The sequence below is a fragment of the Morone saxatilis genome, unplaced genomic scaffold (assembly GCF_004916995.1).
Source record: "Morone saxatilis isolate NCDOM2014 unplaced genomic scaffold, NCSU_SB_2.0 Contig5, whole genome shotgun sequence".
NCBI classification, from domain to species: domain Eukaryota; kingdom Metazoa; phylum Chordata; class Actinopteri; family Moronidae; genus Morone; species Morone saxatilis.
Window position 1 is genome coordinate 14,946,181 of NW_023340095.1, and position 20,233 is coordinate 14,966,413.

The following is a 20,233-nucleotide window of genomic DNA, read 5'->3' on the forward strand; positions in this document are numbered from 1 at the left end:
AAATGTGTTATGTTATATGTTATAGGTGCCAACAATAGTACTGACTGAGTTAACAGGATAGGAGAGGTGTGTCACCTTTCAGTGCTCTCCAGTCTGGAGATCCAATCGATGACGTACATGTGCACATCAGTGTTTCATTTTGTAAGAAACGTGCTGTTTTTGAGAGCTGTAATTTTGAGCCATTAACAGCTAGCACTTCTTTACATCTGAATTTGACATGCATATTTTCCTGTGCATCTCTTCATCATGTCCTCTACATTACAGATATTGAATTCATTGAATGTCTAACAATGGCAGCAAGAAAAATAAAACACTATTGTATTTATTATATGATAACGTTAAGGAATTAACACCTAATGTCGGTTTTGTCAGTTGTGAATGAAGTATTCAGATCTTGCAAAGTAAAAGTAGCAATTTTACAATGAACAAATATACCATTACAAGTAAAAGTATAGTATCAAAATATACATAAGTAAAAGTACTCAATATGCAGGAAAACCCTCTGTCACTAATTTTTTTGGGTGGTCTTTACTGATACATTGACATTTAAGCAGCATTTTAGCTCATGAAGGTAGAGTAACTTTTAACTACTTTATAGTGGTGGGTAGATTTATCATAGAGCATCATATGTAAAATCTTATTCTAACTTGTAACTATTAAAACACAAAACTGGAATTGAAGTATAAAGAGGGACAAAATGGAAATACTTGAATTACTTAAATATCCCCCTCCAGTAGTAGGACATATACATATAGTGTGCTTGGAGCAATAATGTTTCGTTGGAAAAAAAAGTACAATTTCTACATTAAAATCCTTAAAAAGACATCTACTCCTTCTAACTCATTAAAAAATCCAGAATCTATGAATATGCAAGTCTCCTACTTCACTGAAACGTTCATTGTCAGTGGATATGCACTGGTGGCTTCAAGTTTCTACATCACACTTGTATAAGTTGCAAACTGGACCAGGATTGAAATTAAACTATTTGTGATGCATTCATTCATTCATGTTGTAGGTCAGAGAAACTCTCCACTTTCAGCAGATGAATGTGAAAACATCCTTTTAGTGTCAAAATCTGCACATACATCATTCTGCACTGTGAAGCTCCAACATCCGACTGTAGGAACAACAAGAAAAACATATTTTTGAATGGATGGGGACATTAAATGCACTTGAGTAAATGTATTGTACTGACATGCACAGACTGGCAGACCAAACAGTAATCTGAATTCAGATCATTTATTAACAGATATAAATAATGCAGGATCTTCCTCTGAGTGGGGACCTAAAGGTCTACTGCACATTACTACTGTCTCTTTGCATAATTAGAATTCAGAGAATATATTTCAAATTCCTCTGACCAGAATCCAATCTGTCCATAATAGTTAAAGATCTGTTTACTTGCTGGAGCTGGGGCAGACGTACTTTAAGCTGCAGTTCCTTTAAAGACCTCTACACATTCAGCCAAGAAAAGGCTGGCTGACTGGGAGTCCAAACTTATCTAAAAATGTACTGTAATTTTTTAAATATTACTTCCCAGGAATATATCACTCTTATTCCAGGATTTCTTGCCTAGCTTTAAAATTAGTTGTATAAAGATGTTTAGTTTAATTTTCAAAAGTGTTTCTTCCATGTTCATTAGTTTATGTGGTAGTACAACATCAAATGGTTTTAAGAGACTTTCTTTGACGTTTTTCTGCAGAAAATAAACCGAAATGTATTTTACTGTTTACCTGGGAATAACAAAACATGAATTACCATTAGATCCTGACTGATTCTGTCACTGTGTTGAAGATTGAAATAATTATTGAACTTTACCATTATGTGCCATGTGCATAAAAATGTGCAAAATGCTACAAATCTTGGTTTCCCAATCTTGGGAAATCCCATGTATCTCAATTTCAACCCTAGCCTGCATTTACTCCACCCAAACCCCTTCTGTTTCCCTATCCGTCGATGAGCAGTTAGCCTAATGTGTCCCTTTAAAGATCTGTGGGTGATAGACAATGAGTCAGTAGGTGTAAGTAGATAGTGCTTCTGCATGCTGGCTCTTTTGAGACACTGCTTGTGAATGCTTGAAAAAAATAAGCTACTTTCACTGCTGTGTGGGCGCAAATAATGCAGACGCACATGTGCCTTTAGGTGACTGCCTATTATGAAAAATACAATATTTGCATGTGCTGTAAAGCCACAGTTTTTCATATCAGACCAGAGTATCATGCTCAGAAATGGAAGTTACTGTCTCTCTAACCTCATAAACAATAAACACAGCTGTTTGACGGAGAACATTTTGCCATGACAGCATGTCTGCTCTGATTGATATGAAGTTGTTTATGTTTTGGTCTTTCATGTTTAAAATACATCACAAAGGCCACTATAGAAGCATGACTAGCGTGTACTGCACAGGTGGTTATCTTGAAAGGGAGCTGGTCATATTTAAAAAATAAGAGAGGTTACTCACCTTCTATAATGACAACAAACGGTCACAAATTAACCTTTTCAATTCATGTTGTTTTTTTTAATTTCTCTGAAAAAATACATTATTAAACTCTTTGGGTAACATACAAATCTAGTAAGATCAAACCTCCGTTTCCAGGTGGTACTGAAGAGACCATTTACATTTAAAGGTATATTTAGAATTTATCAGTTTATGGTTTTACAGCAATTCAATATTTACACCAAGTAAGTGCTAAGTTAAGTGCCACTCCTCACAGAGGGAATTGTTTAATGTAGGGCCAAACAATGTTCTAAACTATGATGCCACATATGCACTTCCAGACTGTTTATTTTAATGTGGTCTTAGAGAGTTAGAATCTGTGGAATCTACATAATTGCACGGCTTGGGCAAGAGTCTGTAGATACAACAACTCAGAGAATGGAACTGTGGACAGGCCCACTTTACTTCCATTAAGCTGTATCCAAAACAAGAATGTTTCAGTGGCTTGACATGTTCCTGGACCGAAACAAATATAATGCCAGGGTCAAGATTTTGGGAAAGGAGTGGTTGTCCTTTTTTCCTGACAACTGACTTCACAAACCACACACGGATGTTTTATAGTCAGTGTTTCCTACCGAACATGGCAAAGAATGAGAGACAAAAAAGAAAAAAAGATTGTGTGAATGAATATTCAGTTTTACTTAATACAAGTTATCCATGGACTAAGTGTATGAATGAATAATTTATCCTAACATGAATATGTGCAGAGAATGAAAGTGATATCATAGTTTCCACCACACACCATAGGTACAAAAGAAGTTTGCAGCTTTCATAGACTGTTCGGGGCCAGCTAAAAAACTGCATTTTTGCACCTTTTATTAATTCGGTCACACTCTTCTCACTCGTACTCTTAATCAAAGTCATGGAAGGCTGCGGCCCGTGTATTGGCTAAAGCAAGGAAAAACCCTGATCAGATCACTGGTCTCTCACTGTGCTAACAAACACATACAGAGAATCACACAATCACACCTAACAGCAGTTTATTGATCTGCACGAAATGGTTGCAGGAGTACCTCGAGAAAAAAAAAAGAAAAGAAAACATGTTAAAAAACCAAGATTCAAGTGCAAAACGTTCTTGATGTGAACCAGCAATTCTAAACATTGATCCACCATGCTGCCACCTTTTCTTACAGAGAGGGCTAGCCAAGAGGACAAGAGTGACTGTGGACGTCTCCTAACTACTGAAATGCACACTGGCGCGATTTGGATTTTGGCTGAATGATATAACGCTCAGCAAACTGCTCTTGATCTAATGTAACAGTAAGAAAGGTGGCTTTGGGTAAAGTCCCACTACACTCCAAAATACTTTTTGCTCACAGATGTTTGTATGTGCAGAGTTTGACACTAGAGGCTGTTTTCGCATTCATCTGCTGTCATTCATTTATATGTGCTCATCTTAAATCTGAGTTTAAGACATAAGACGTAAAAGCATGATTTGTGACTCGTCTGGCCAGTCACATTCCAGCAGGTGCCATTTAAAAAAGAAATGTGAGCAGTTCAACCAAGGGGTGGTTGTTGTTGACTTAATCTATGTAGTATTTCGCGAGAAAAAAACAAAGGTTAGACAAAACCTAGAAAAATAAACACATAATCTTATCTTTATCTTGTTTATCCTCATGTGACCCCTCATACTTATTTTGTGACCTCAGGTTGGAAACCACTTGGGATGTTTTCAAGAGTGTCTAGCAGTTTCCATGGAGAGTATTTTCTACAATATTTTGTGCAGTGTTTTTCTGTTTTCACGCAGGAGTTGGGAATTACTGTGGTAGGTTTAGACTAACCTTGGGGTGTATTCCTGAATGCATGCTGGATAGCCACGGTTGATTGTTGACTTGGGTTTCCAAAAATGTTTACTTTATCCAGCAGTACAAAAAACGTCTGACAGGGTGAGATGGGCAGAGAGACGAGAAAAGGGAATGGCAGGAGTAAATTATATCTGAACAGATGAAAAGGGAGCTGCAATTTGTTTACAAATATAGCTTTTCCATCGACTGTGCAGTCACAATTATCAAGCACAGAAAAACATAAATGTAAAATCTGAATATAATAAGATGAAACAAGTGAAAACTGAATGTAAGAAAATTAAACAATTTTGATAAAACTCAGATTTTATGAAAAACAAAAATACACATTTGCAAAAAGCAACTTAATCAATAATCAGACCCTCAACTTTATGTTCTTGTTTTGTCTCTTGTCTCTTACTGGGAGCATTTCATGAAGAGTACTTGTTCAAACTTTTATAAATTCCAGATATTCCAGGCATTTTCTGAAAAATTCTGTAAAACGTAAATGAGTCTTAGACATACACATTAATCAAAAAAAGCCTTGTATTCAGTCAAGAGAGTTTTCTGGATTCATCATGGATGATAGAGCTGGCCATGACTTGGGTCTCATTTATTAATAATCAGAGAAGAACATGTACCTAGCCTTGTACTTGCTGGTGATGACTTATTCAGTTAAAAAAATTTTATGCATCTGATTAACTTTCAAGACGTGTTTTCTGAGGGTTACATAAAAAGGGGGTCCAATACTGGACTGAATTTACTATATGGACAAGATGGAAAGTCAAATGATCAAAGGATTCATTTTTGACAAATATTGTTCCCTATAGGCTCTTTCTACAATCTAGTCTTGTTTGTGTCTTGCTGTCTGTTATTGTTTATAGTACCGTGCTGATAAAATGTGAACCATGTATTGCACAAGGGAGACAAAAAGGACCAATAAAACTACACTAAATTGAACTGCACCAAACTTGTAACAAATGTCAAATTAAAGGCTCCACCTCTTATCTATAATGCGCCTCTGAGCCTGACAGTCTGTTGTGCCTTTATCCCCTCTTTGGACTTTCAAATCTCCATTTCTCTCGGAGCTTTGAGGGTGTGTGCTCTGACAGAATGTCAGGCAATTAAACAGTCATGGCTCATTGAGCTGGAGGTGGGCCCGCTCCTCCAGGCTTCTCTATAGGCAACAGAAGAAATGAACGGCGGCACTCCCTGCCATCCCTCACACATTCTTTGACTCACAAACTTAGCGGTAAATCCAGACAAGAAGGTCTTATCAAAGGACACTTTAAACTATTGTCAACTTTCACAAGGCTGAGCAGTGTCACTGTCACGGGTAATGATCCTGTGCCAGAATGTAAAGGAGGACAGTGTGTGGGACAACAAAGATGTACTCACACAGGGAACCCAGCCATGTCTCTGCTGCAATATAAGCACATAAATGCTGCCACACTAATGACAGCAGGAGGCAGCTGCTAAACGAGACTAACATTTTTTATCTACACCTAGCGTACAGCACAGAGGCGAGAAAAATAACAGTTTCAATTAAGACACCCACTGACAGAAAGGTAAAACAAAAGTCATGATTCTTTGCCGTATTTTTGGGATATTTCTCAGGTTTACCAAGCCTCCAAAGATCTGCTATTGGCAACAGCTTACATTTGAAATTCTGTATTTTGTTGCATGCTGAATAAGAAAAGAGAACCGTTGCCTAACCTTCCCAACACAACAATTGCAGACTGACACACCTGTCTTCACAGATACTGAACAAAATATTTGTTCAATAGCTGAGACCCTTTAAAAAGAAATTACTAACATGCCTTTGGTGTACTGCTGCATTGCTACATTTAGGGGAAGAAGCAAGAACTAAGTTTATGAATAACAATGGCTAATAAATTGCTTTTCATAAAAGCCACCCACTGACCACCTGTACCACAGGGATACAATGGGTAGGGAGGGGAAAACACATGTGATGCCTACTCCCACTATTCAGTTGATTATATACCAAACCAAAAAAAAAATAGCATGTGTCCTTTAACTGAATAAACAGGAACTGAATACACAAGAAATGTTTGCAACTAGCAAGCAGGTAAACCATCCATCCGACACTGCCGAGCTAATGAAAATAATTCAATGATAAAGGATCATTTAGTGGCATCTAATGGTGAAGTTGAATACCACATTAATACTGCTTGCCTCCCAAGTGTGTAGAAGAAACTTGCAAAAGGCCCTATTTATAGCCAGTGTTTGGTTTGTCTGTTCTGGGCTGCTGTAAAAACATGGCAGTTCAAGATAATGAACTCCATTGAAGAGGATCCGCTCTAAGGTAAAGAAAACACAGGGATTCTTATTTTTCAAGTGATTATACATTAATGAAAACCTACCTATGAATATTATAGATTCTCCTAAATAGAGAATGGGGGACCTTTAAATCATAAATTATAACAAGTAGCTACTGACGAGCCCACACCATAAACACCTCTTTGTTATCTCGGTGTAACACAAGATGTTGCCTTTGGTCATGTGTGTCTGTGTACATCCGAGGCTAATCTTGCATACCAACCTTGTCTCCTAGAAATTACATTTGCATAATACTACATTTTTTTATAATTACGTTGTGGAGACAAAGTGCAGGACTGTCCAGGGATAGGTGCTTCACCATCTGTTGTCTGGTGAAGACCTGCACTCTACTAAGTTCATTGTTCTAGTTAGTTAATGAGACCATATAAACACAGGCTTCATTTGACCAACATGGCTTTACTGATTCTATCTAGTTCAGCAGCTCATGTTTCCTGACACACTGTACTACACCTTCTGTAAAAAAATCCAAATGCAGTTTTCTCTCTTAAAGAATGTCTGCAGTTAACTTTTGATTGACAAGCCATTATTTTCAACTGATTATTGCAAAGGTACTTCTTCCAATTCGAAATTCCTTTAGTAAGATTATCTCATGTGTCAGCAGTCTGTGTTGATGCATCTATGCTGCAAGACCGAGAATAGCAACTTTTCTGCCTGCCACTATGGTAGCTGTTAGTGGCTGTGATGTCAACTACAGGACCTTTATAGAAATACATCGAACTTTCCACAAGTTAGAAATGTATATTGTAAATGTGAGGCTTATATTTTCAGGTAAGCTGCAGGAGTGAGTTCACAGCAGATGTGTGGTAAGATATGACCTCAACCAACATAATTCTATGTTAGCTGAACAAACCCCATGCCACCCTTGAAGTAGTTCAATATTTCCACAAAATGACTCATCACAATGATGAAGGGTATTACTGAATGTAACTTTTACCATCTTTAGAAGAGAATACTTAGTGCTGACTAATACTCTACCACAGTGGCTGATTTATTTACTGAATAAAAACCTGTTCTACATAAGCACTCAGCATATACTGTAGTCAGTTTTCATTTATGAGATAACAGTTTAATGCTGGTGTTATAGTACTCATATAACACACTAACTTGTTTCTTTTAAACTTGTTTTCAGTAGCAAAGGTGCAACATAATTGTTTAAGTTAAACCTTCAAAGCAGCTACAAAGCGTTTTTTAACTGGCCATAAAACTCAATTTAATACTGATGCTTCTACAAGCATCAATATTAAATTTCTAAGCTATACATAAGCAACTATTTTATCTCCTTTTTACACAGCTTTTTATGGCAATTTTGCCTTTGTTTGATATTACAAGAGAATAGAAAGGAAGACAGCAGAGTTAATGAGAGGGGGTGATAACATGCAACAAAAAGGTTCACAACTTGAATCAAACCCAGAACGTTGTGGTTGCATCTTAACCACTCAACCACCAAGATGCCCCAGAGCTAATTATTTCATCACGTAGCCTTAGCTCAATGAGGTTAAGCTTCCCACATTTACAGATGCTGCACTGATTTAGCTTCTTTTTTTTTGCTGTTGTTTCAGTTTTTATTTAACACTTTCACTCCACAGGGAGTACAAACTTGTCACCAAAAACAACAACAACACAGCTGTTGCTGGCTGTTTTATATTTATTTTTACAATATTGAAGTTATTATATTATATTAATAGTTAGACTTTATATTGCTATCGAGAAGTCGGACTTTATAGTCTCAGTATTCTTTCCACAGTGCCTTTCAGATGTTTGTGTGTGTGTTTGTGTGTGTGTGTGTGTGTGTATACTTGTATGTGAGAGGGGTCCTTGTTGTTTTGGTTTTAAGGCCTGCTACTTTTGCAGACGCAGCAGGCATCGGTTTTCAGTGAAACAGCTCTAAAATCCCACTATACACAACCTGCTCAGAACCAAACAGCAGGCATACACAGTTCAGTGGCTAAAGAGCCAGATATTTCCCACAGGAATTAAAACAGAGCTAAAGTGGAGTGATTATTTGTTAAGTTACCTGAACAATAACTCCGAATGAAGGCTAATATTGCTGTGTATCTTCGGAAACTTTTTGCTAAGAAGTTTGCCATATTACTTAAAATGTTAGTGCTGAGTTTACAGATAGTTTTGGTTACCTTAAGTAGCCAAACAAAAATCAGTTAAAGGAGGATAAATGTATTAGGCTCGGATTCAATACAGCTTAATAAGCATGCATGTTAGTAATTTCTCTGACATGTAATATTCCAAAAACATTCAAACACTTACTAAGATTCCTAAATCTATGGAAAGAAGAGTTTTGATTTGCCAAAAGACAGACCAAGCATTTTCTCTTTCTTTCCATGAACCAAGCAGCCCTTATTACAGCACATTAGAGAAATGTCACGATTCACAGCCTTCTATGGCCACTATGATCAGCATGGACTCCTCTAGCACACGGATGTTGATAATAGAATTTTCTGCTCAGGTACACTAGTCTAGTTATCGTATGTCAAAAATAAGCTCCTGTCACTGAGCTCCATCTTGTGAGATTCTCCAAGCAGGCTAATTGCCCAGTTATTCATGAGCAGTCTGGAGCCCCCACTTCACTGTACAGCTAGCGCAGATGCTGGTTGCAACACTCTCCCACCAACTCTTCACAGCTCTCCCCTCTGCCAGCTCTGACGGAGCAGGTCACCTACTGATTGGTTGGCTTCCTCAAGGCGTTGACTCTATTAGCTTTGGCAATAAGGGTCCTGGACTGGGATGTGTCTAGAATAGATATGGTGGTTGACGAAGGTTCATGTTGGATCTCCAGAGAGGCATCCTGACTAGCTAGAGGACACCATGGCATGTGTTCAGCAATCCCTGTGGTGTTAGAAACTTGACTGTAAAATACTGTATTTAATAGCAGACACTTTGATGCCATAATACACCACAGCGGCCATTATCGAGGCCTAAAGAGCTCCTGCATTAGAACCCTTATTAAATCAAAGACAAAATGCTCCGTCGTAGCAAATTCAATGAGAGCAGGTGACACCGACTCCCATGTGAGATGAAAATGACACTATGGCTGAGACTTAGCACACCAAGTGCTGCATACCACTGGGATTTACAGGTCACAATGCTAGTTTACTGTAAATCTCTAATGATTTTAAGGCAATCCTATGCATCCCACAACCACACAATATTAAAAACATCATTTTTGCTTGCAGTCACAATGCATAAAACAGTCACAGACAATAGACCCGGCAAAAACAACTGAAATGAGGATAAAATTTTGAACCTTACACTGTGTTGCATCGCATTCCAAACAATCCTCTGGTTTGCAGCATAAAGGCAGGGAAACAGAAAGTCTTAATTAATTCAGTGTAGGTGGAAGAAATCGTTGATGGACACAGAAAGCTAAAAAGGCAACTGCTGCATATAAGACATCAAAAATGTGTGCAGAATTAATTAGATTGCGCAAAAACATAATTAGTATTGAATACAACAAATAAGTCAGTTATTGTTGTGGGATTCCAAGATCCAGATGGCAAGCAACTGCTGTTTTTCAAATTATGTATTCATTAAGTAAATAACCTATTATTAACCCAACACAAAGCACTTGATTTAACATGTTTTAAACACTGTGGGTGAGGCTGCCGTTCCACTAAAAAGATTTAATAACTTTCGTACTTTTCAAGGGTCAATAACGCACAAAATATATTTTTGCTTTCTGACTGAAATAGCTAAACAGCGGCATAACTGATTTGAAAAGATTCACACTGAAAAGGGCTAGAGGGGAGAAAGGAAGGGCACTGTGGCTGCAAAGGTAATCCATGATGAGAACTGTCTCTCAGCTGAATTGGTCTGTCAGCTCCGTGTTAACCTTTACCCTGATGCAGCATTTTAGGTTTCAAGGTTGTTTGAGATGGAAATCCATGTATCAAGAATCAGTCCGACAAACATACAGCTAATCTGATAGAAAATAAAGGTGTGCTTTACAGCCAACAATTGATATGGTCAGCCTCACAAAATCTATCCATCAATTCTTTCATCCCTTTCTTTTCTGTTTACCAAGCACACAGAGATGAGAAGGGCACCGAACGCAGTGCACCACACCTTCCACTGCCCTCTTGGGGTAAAGCTGTTGATTCGTTAACAAACACAAATCGATAAAGGGGCCTGAATGGAGGACAAGTACAAAGAATTAATTTCCGGCTCTAGGGGCTTACGATGGCAAATCACCAGCTTTAATCAACAGTGTCAAGTCAGAAAGACAAATGATGTTTACACTGAAGCAGTGTCTCGCCTGAAAACAGCAGCACTGGCTCTGTCTCCTTACCAGTCTGTCTAGGCTTGTGCCAGCTGCAGTGGTAGGCCGCTCCTCTGGGCTGTACGGCCTGAAGCGAGCGTTGAACACATCCGAAACACCACGGGCAGACCTAGTCATTCCTGCGGGTTTTGGCTGGCCACAACCTTGAAAAACCTGCAATTACATAAACATGGGCACCCAATTGTCAGGGGTAGAAATTACTTTGGATGCAGAAAATAAGGAAAACATACTGTTTTGTTAAGGTTTTGTGAAGCATTCATCCCACATTACCAGCGTGACAGTGCCCTTCGTCAAGTTGAGGTAACCACGTTGATAGGTGATTCAACTAGGAGCTGTGACCGATGCTATTTAAGATGACAGAGTTACGTTTTTACGGGCTTTTGGGAAACTACCACATATACTTAAACCATAAACAAAACTGCATCTGCTGCATGGGAAAGCCAACCAGTGCATTTAGCTTTGAATGAGAACTGGCATCCAAAAGTGTGTAGGCAGAAAAAATTCTTCACAACCACCTACATTTTTTTTTCTTTCTGACTCCAATTTTGTGGGGAAAGAAAAATGCAGTAAAAGACAGGAAACACATTAACTACTGTTAGTTGAACTAAGATTATCTGACCAAATTGAAACATATAATTCAAATACAAGACCTAAACTTGGACATAATTAGAACGTGTTGTATTACACACCTTAGACACAGCCCAGTATTACTTAAAGCAAGCTCCCCTGTTAAGTTTATCTTCAGTTTGTAAAAAAAAAAAGTTTAACTTTAACAACCTGTCTGTGGTGTTTCTTTTGTTCTCTGGGGAATAAACCTAATTGACATACCCTGTAGGAGACCTGGGCACTGTTATCTTGCATATTCATGATGGCCTCGGAAATCTTGACATCAATGGGCTCCATGACAGATTCAATGTTGAAAGGTCCCTCCAGCCTCTGTGCCACCAGCAGCATGGCATCTGTCATAACAGAGGAAAAAAGGTGGGGTATTGGGAGGAGGAGAGCAGATTCAGTTGAAAAAAATATTTTCACTGGCATCTAAATGGTCATGTGCTAACATACAAAAATACCCTTGTTTTTTAAGCACTCCATGCAGTGATTTTAATCTCACCTGAAAAAATGACTGCATCGGAAAGTACCTGAACGTCTTTATGTTCAGTAAGGATTTTAATAAAGATACATTATGTCACTAAAATACATGCTTAGTGACACATTACTGTCATGTGTGGCAGGATCCAAAGGTTACACTCATGTCCTTGGAAACATTTTTATTGTGTTGCTACTCATTGCAGTCGTGTACATTTGCAGTGTTCCTATATTTGCTTGTATTTTCTTCTTGTACTGCTAGTGTTTTGTATAATTGCATTTTTTATGTGTGTTCTCTGTATTTGAAGTGCGTTCCAAAATGTAATGCATATGTTGTCAAATTGGTGAATGTTTTACTTATTTGTTTCTGTTTTCTCTTGTTGCTTGTGTTTTCTTAAGCTGCAGAGCACCAGGCTCTGTCAGCTTGCACAGAAAGTTAAGAATAAATCAATAAAAAGAAGCAAATAAAAGTGGATGCCACAGACAACCAAAGAAAGAACGTATTGCTATACTGCAGACCTCTATTTATTTAAATCTTGTTAAATACTAAAAATGGTACCTACTCAATTAATACTAAAACAATTTGATTGATCAAAATTGGTTTCTGGTTCTCATTTGCTGTAATCTGAAAACTAGAAGATGTCACTTTGGGCTCTGGGAAATGGGAAATTGTTATGGTAATTTTTCACTTTTTTCTGTCATTTAAATGATTTTGTACATTACATACATTAAAACAAACAAATAATGAAAATAATTGTTAGCTTCTTATGCAACGTTTTACCAAAGGTCATAGTTTCAACCAGCAAACTATTGTGTCTTGCCTTCTGATTACTGCACAGTATTGTCAATTACCTCTGCCTTCTCCTCACAGTCCACCAACACACACTTATGAAGCATGGATGCTTCTTGGGGCAAATTAAATTTGTATGTAGATCAACTCAATCAAGTCAACAAAATTTGGTTATGCTGCATGCAACAAAAAGCGCTGATGACTCATTGATTTAATAGAACTTTTGAAAGCCAAGCATTTATTTACATCCGCTTCAGGAAATGAATACATAAGGTCAGAGCTCATTAATATCCTTGTGTGGACGCAAGCCAGAAGGCCTTGTTGAACACAAGACACTTGCTATTACCACCTCCACAGTCCATTTGTCTTCATCAAGTTCAATTAACACCTCTGATCGTTTTATAAAAAGATGGTGCATTCAAAATATTTAATATTGTGGTGGTGCCGATGGTTAGGCAACAGCTGTTGTCTTTAAGAGAATAAGTGAGTTAATTGATATTGCCATGAAACGATGCTTAAGTGCTCTCAGCCCTAATGTGTCTCTGTAATGGCAGCTCTGCATTTGAATGGCGTGCCACAGGGAGTTGGACATCACCAAACCACTAACTCATAACTGAGTAAATCCCAGATCTGGAGACAGTACTTAGGCAGTCTGTCAGGAGAGGTTTCTCCTGCCACAGACCTCCCAGGACAAGACCTCACCAGCAGGCTGTCATAATGACTCTTCAATTACCTCCTTACTAAATAAGGTCATCCTGTCATTTGGAGACTAAAAACAATGGATGTTTTCATGCTCGTGACTGCCTTATTTAATCTGCATTAAAATGCAGTGAGCAGCGTGTTGTTTTTTTGAAAAATATTTTATATATTTCTTTTGGCTTATTGCTCCCACCACCTCACCCATCACAAGATAATGTATTCCAAAACTGTGAAGGCAGATAATATTCCAGAGAATAGATCAAACAGCAGTGACTGAAACAGTGTAAAAATCATATATATGAAAACACTGGGCCTTAATTGATAACAAAATACTCTGTAAGGGAAAATAGGAGACAGATACTGTATGTGAAAAGAAAAAATTTTAATTATAGTCCATTTCTTTGATAGCAGACCTGTCCAGCTATCCATTCTTCTGGGACCTGAGATCACTAATGGCAGAGGAAAAGAGCTAAGAAACATTAGCTCAGCTTTCCTTTCCAATTATGTCGAGGTCTGAGCCTTTGAAGAGCTCTTCTGTTTGTTTACACTGTGGATTGCAAATAGCCTGTGATGCTCACTGAGATTTTAATATACAGGCTATATCAGTGGCAAATGGTTTTCTGCAGTAGCACTTTAATCGCACCACTGTGAAACCATATGGTCCATGAGTAGATGACACCTGCAACAATCGAAAAACAAAAAAAGATTTGCTACTTAGCTTTGATGCTGATCGGTTGCTACAATGTATGTCTTGATAATAAACTGCAATTAAGACAGAATTACTTTCTTTTTTGAATAATAATTTGAATTTGGCAGTGCCATACAGATTGCTGTTTAATCTGTTTATGATATAAATTCATTTAACTGCCTCAGGTATGTCTGCTTACTTTATGACAAACACACACACCATATCTAAATTGAAAGCTTGCAAGCTTGAAAAAAAAGCAAATACTGAAAATTTAGGTCAAGGGAGCCAACTGGGAACAACTCATATTTCATAATAGGAGAAAAGAAGAGTGCCTCTAGCATCAGAGTTGATGGCAATCTTTCCCAACAGTGGTGACTTATCTGCAACTTATCAGATGGGCTCGACAAACAGAAGGAGCTGGGATCTTTGTCTTCATATATAACTGAGGAAGAGCAGACAGAAGAGAGGGAGAGAGAGAAAGAGAGAGAGAGAGAGAAAGAATGGAGACAGAATAGAGGAAAACGTGAAGTGGTGCTGATTGGGTTGAGTCAGGCCAGGGTACGGCTTTGTCCCAGAGGAAGAGGGGCTCCTGCACTGCACGTGGAAAAACTCTACCTACATGGAGAATTAATGACTCTCATTTATGAGAAGTGCATGAAGTCCAGTCCGCTGTGGCATGGCTGCCACTCTGAGCCAAAGTTTCCCTGCATCACTTTTGCAGCAGCGAGATAGGCCACTGGCCAGCCGGAGGAAATCTTTTTATCATCACAACACAGCCATGCAAATAGACGCATCTTGTCCTGTTCTGAGCAGAGAGGTTTTATAAACAACAACTGAGGCTGTGCCTCACTGGATATAGACATGTGAAACTAAAACTAAAACACCATGCCGTGAAACGACAGTGTGATTCAAATATTTAGTTTCATATTGGAGGTTAATGTTTCGGTTTGTGATGTGAAACATGCTTATTTGCGCTGTCTTGCTAAACAGCTAAAAAAAATCTGAGGAGGTAATATTACTCCGGGCTCTGCCTCTTTATCGAGATTGATGTCCACTTAAATTCAGGCTATGTCAGCCAGCGGCAACCTCCAGCAGACAAGGACAAATAAGGAAAGTGAACAGGCCCATCTATGGCCCTTTGCCTGGGAAGAGCTTCACCGAATGAAAAATGGCTCTAGTGTAATTTGGATTCTGTAAAGCATAGCTCATCTGTGGTTCAGTCAAGCAACTAATGGTGCTATATGAAACGGTATAAAAATGGAAAAGAAAAAATGCATGTTGTTCCTTGGTCCTGATCAAAAAAGTCCTTGAACATACACGTACTGTACTCTGTACAGAGACAGACAGACAGACACACACACACACACACACACATATATGTGTACACATACAAGGCACATTTCCACATACTGTTTTTTTTTTTTTAAAGTTTTCACTTTTAAAGTATTAACGGTAATAAAATAGGGACGATACAACCAGGCCATCAAGAATTTCATTTTCCTACAAAACCTTAAAAGCTTTTTCAAAATGACAATTTCCTTTTTTATGAAAACCTCATACAAACTGAATTTCTCCATAGCTGTCACAGATGCTCATCTTTCTTGTCAACCTCTAGTGACTTGCTAAGGACAGTGAAAAGGTCAACATACTGTACATCAAAAGTATCCTCTGCTGATACAAGGATTACAAAGAGCGTGTCAACAGCACACAACAAGAAGAGTTTTTTTTTCTATAAGTTGTGGAGCTTAAAGTCTGGGAGACAATGTGATATACAGTAGATCTGCAGTCCTGCATGCAAAGCAACTACTGAGGAGTGAGATGCACGCTGAACCTATTGCTAAAAAACTGAAATTTATTAAAGAATTTAAAAATAATAATAATAATAACAATAACAATTAGGTGTGGAAGTCAGGATCAGCGGTCTGAGAGAGTGCATGAGTACAATGGTTAATGTGTGGTGGATGTTGTCAGTGGGAAGCAAAATTAAGGCAATGCAAAGAAACAAAGAACAGAGCTTGGTGAGTAGCGTTTGGGCAGACAGCTTTAGTAGTAGTTACCTTGATGCATCAAGACACACAACACACACAGTACATAGCACATAGGACCAAGGCTCTTGAGCAGGGTATGCTTCATGACATGTCTACCTTGTGACTGACTCATTCTCAGTGAGTCTGTCCAGCACACCGCATAACATTCAGCTCAAACTGTCAAACTAGGCAGTGCTGATCAAATTTCATATTTGATCAAGATTATGTTACAGCATTGAATGTTTCTCTATTCAAATTCTTTCAGAAACATATTTTAGTATACTGTTTATCTGTAATATGAGAAAGTGTGTGACCTGGAGAGCCACCGCTGTTTCCTGCTACATACAGACGAGTTTGAAACCAAGCACAGTCCAACTCGCAGTATGTCACAGCTGCTGGTTGCAAAAAACACCAATGGCCGTAATGTCAAACTCAAGGCTTCAAAATGGCACCCCACATACTAATGGGTGATTTCAGGGAAGGTTCAAGCTTCCTGACAGAGCTCCTCTGCTCTGCTGTGGAAATACCCTTACCCTAAAAATCTAACAATATTGAACTAACAGATTCCCATTAAACACATCCTGCTCTGTTGTACCATATAACAACAAAGAGCCTGTTTGTTGGAAAATGGCGAGAGAGGAGAGATGCTGCCTATAGGAACCCTGAGAATGGAGCTTATTGCTGAAGATGCAGTCTATTGAGGCAATTTTAGTGTTTTTACCATAACAGCTTAGAGATAGCAATACGGGTCTGTCATTCAGTCAACCACTAACTATCTCAGACGGATTGTCATGAAATGTTCTACAGACACATTTTCATCTATTGCCATCATCAGGTCAAAGTTTATGTTGTTTCAATACTTTGGTTTATGCCTAAATAGCTGCAAGACATTTCATCAGCCTGAGCTATTCTGAACTGTGTTTAGTGCTAATTAGAAAATGTTAGCATGCTAAGAGTCTAAATTATCTGTTAAACCTCAGCATGTTAGAATTGTCATTGCAAGCATGTTAGTATGGCAATGTTAGCATTTAGCTCAGTACAGTAAGTAAAAGTTCAAAGAGCTGACTCTATCACTGTAGACTCTTAGTCTCGTTTAAATAAAGCATGACACACTCATCATAATTCTTTTTCCATTATTACTCTACAGATATGCCATGGACTGATAACAGCACACTGAACAGTATGCAAGGCTACTAACGTGAAAGCCATAGCTGGAGCAGTGCCGATACTGTACTCACTGCTAATGAAACCAATCCAATAATGAGGCATTCACGAGCAGATCGTGTTACTAATGGGGTTGGAGATGTCATGGAATTTCTGTCTATGGATGCTGACAGGAGTGTTTCAACTATTTTGCCCACAAATATGTTGAAGAAGCCCTTTCCCCAGTCAGCCTCCTCGCTTGCACTTTGTAAAAGCAACATGTTCTGGACAAGCTCAACAGGAAAGACAACGGAGCAGCTCAGAGCAAAGACAATGATAGGCCTCGCTGCTCATAAATACACCAGAGAGAATAATTTTCTCTCTCTTCACAAAATTTCTCTCTTTCTGCAGATTTGTAATTGCACAGGTGGCAAGTGAATATGTAATTAGATCCACTCAACCACATCTTTGTGTAGCTGTGAGTGATTAGGAAAGCAAAGAACTATAAAACAAAATGGAAATTAATGTTTTCGCTACAGATGCCTTTGCACATAAAACAGAGTGAGAGAACAATGTTCACCCGGCACTGGCTTATGAAGGAGCGCAATATGTTCTACAATATTTGTTTGACTTCTGTAGACAAATGACGTAAAAAGGATGGTACAGGCTTGGTCTATAGAAATAACTCCTGTGTGTGGAAGGTATATACTGTAATTTCTTCAGCCCTCCATTTTCAGTTCTGCAGTTTGCTCACTAAAATCCCAAACATCTATGAGGAAAACTAGATGGTGTTGTTTATTCCAAGAATCAGATCAAACTAGGCAGCAAAAGAACAACATTGCAAGTTTTTCAACCAACAGGTTGAACTGCTTTGAGGCACAGTCTCCACTGCAGAAGCTAAGTACCAAGTAAGTAGGAAGATCTTAAAGTATGAACTTTATTGTGTAATTGTTTTTGTAAGGAATCACTTCATGGTCAGTATGAACAAGAAGAATCATAATGCAGACTGCAGCACTAGTATTAGACTGGACATATATTGTCGGCTTCTTGAGGGCAGCAGAAACAAGTTGCGAACAGAACATTGACATATTATCACTTTTTAAGTTAATTTACACATGCAGCAGCTATGAAGCAACATTAATATTCATGTGGAGTCATGTTTCTGTCCACCTGGTGAATGTAAGTTCAATATTCACTCTCCTTTTAGCTCTTTTTATGTCTCCTGATGGAAATATGACATTCCTTAGCTGCTAAAAGCTAGGTTCACCAGGTTGTTGGTTGTTGTTGCTGTGCAGTTAGTGTACAGTGGGTTTTTAAAGCTTTTAAAGCTAAACAATGTGCTGAAACCCACTATAAATCCCTGTAAAGCCGAGGGGAGAGGTAGAATCAGGTGATTATTCTCTGTAGGTTTATCATTACAAGCGACTCCTTTCATATTATCATTTGAATCGAATGTTAATATGAAAGGGGTCTGGGCTTGCAATGATTGCTATTATACAAATATCGTTTATAGCCAAATTTCTGAAGGATTTTTTTTTTAACCTTTATTGGATAGAAACAGCTGAGGAGAGATGAGGAAGGGGGAGAAAGAGGAGATGACATGCAAGGGCCCTGGCCACTGCAGTAAGGACTCAGCCTTTAATGGTGCATGCACTCTACTATGTGAGCTACCAGGGTACTCTGTTTACAGCCACTTTAAGAAAAATGGCACTAACTTCTACAGCATTTTTTAGTAAGCCTTATTTTTCTCACTCCTGACTTGTGAGAAATTACTCAAGACTTATTTTTATTAGGTTTTAGGAAGAATTCATTTATAATTTCAAGGTTTTATATCCTAAATTGTGCTGAACAAGAACCATTATCTATTCAAAAACCTTTGCAATTTTTAAAGTTTTAATATATCAAGATTTTATAAATTAGATTTTGTGTTTGATACTATCAAATTCAGCTAGTTTATAGAGGGAGATGTTTTGCAGTGCAGTTCTGTATTTTCTGCCCATGGGTGGTGAAACAAGCCACAAAGATTAGACAGTGCAAACAACCATTATAAATCCATTTAACTCTAAAGGTGTAGTTAAAATGGCTTTTAGGCACCGCTGTTCTAAGTTACTGCTGTTCAAAAGCATCTATCCTCTGGATGGAAATTCAGACCTCACACAGAAAGAAAAGATGCAGCTGGTTTTACTTGACACTAATTTTCTTTTGACATTACCCCACAAGGTGAACACAATGATGACCAATTGTAAGAAATCTACATGTTCAATTAAACTGCAGTCCTTTATCTGTGGGTGTTGAAAGTTTGGGGAACTTAAATGCCAACTAATAATATAATATATATATTTATTTTTATTTTTAAATATATATAATGTGGCTGCATTTTGCTGCTTGTGAGAGTTCAAACTCTCTGATTTCACTTATGACTGATTCATTGAGTGATTTGGAGACAGCTGTTAAAATGTCCTTCATAACATAAAAACTTCCCTCAATAGGGCCTTCTTGTACCCAATGTCACTTCTACACAGGGACATGGTTCTGTCTATTTCAGTGCCCTGGTGTCTGAAGGCCCCCACCTGCTCCACCACCTGCCCTTTCAATTCAAGGGGTTCAAACAGTGGGTGGGCAGCATCACCAGATGTTAGTCTAATCCCACAACACAGTTCTTTGGTCGTTTAAGATGTTTGCCTCTAAAGAGCTCTCATCAATGAGGGTGATCAGAGACCACATACTGACAATATGCTGACAAGGAATTCATCAGTCAGATAGGCCACCTGGGCCATGTCGTAAAGTGTCAGTTTGTCAGTGGGGGGAGGGGTTATTGCCTTTAATTGATAGTGACAGCTTAAGAGTGACAGGAAAGAGAGAGGGGATGA

The 20,233-nt window shown here is 38.3% G+C and overlaps 1 protein-coding gene across 1 annotated transcript in view; it reads right to left on the bottom strand.

Annotated features, from left to right (window-relative positions):
* The window catches only part of gpc6b (glypican 6b), an 83,973-nt gene that overhangs the window by 15,277 nt on the left and 48,463 nt on the right, over positions 1 to 20,233 (bottom strand). The window contains exons 5-6 of the mRNA XM_035676042.1: positions 11,759 to 11,889; positions 10,940 to 11,083 (exon numbers count right to left, since the gene is read on the bottom strand). Coding sequence (XP_035531935.1) covers positions 10,940 to 11,083; positions 11,759 to 11,889 — 275 coding nt within the window. The remainder of the gene's footprint in view (positions 1 to 10,939; positions 11,084 to 11,758; positions 11,890 to 20,233) is intronic.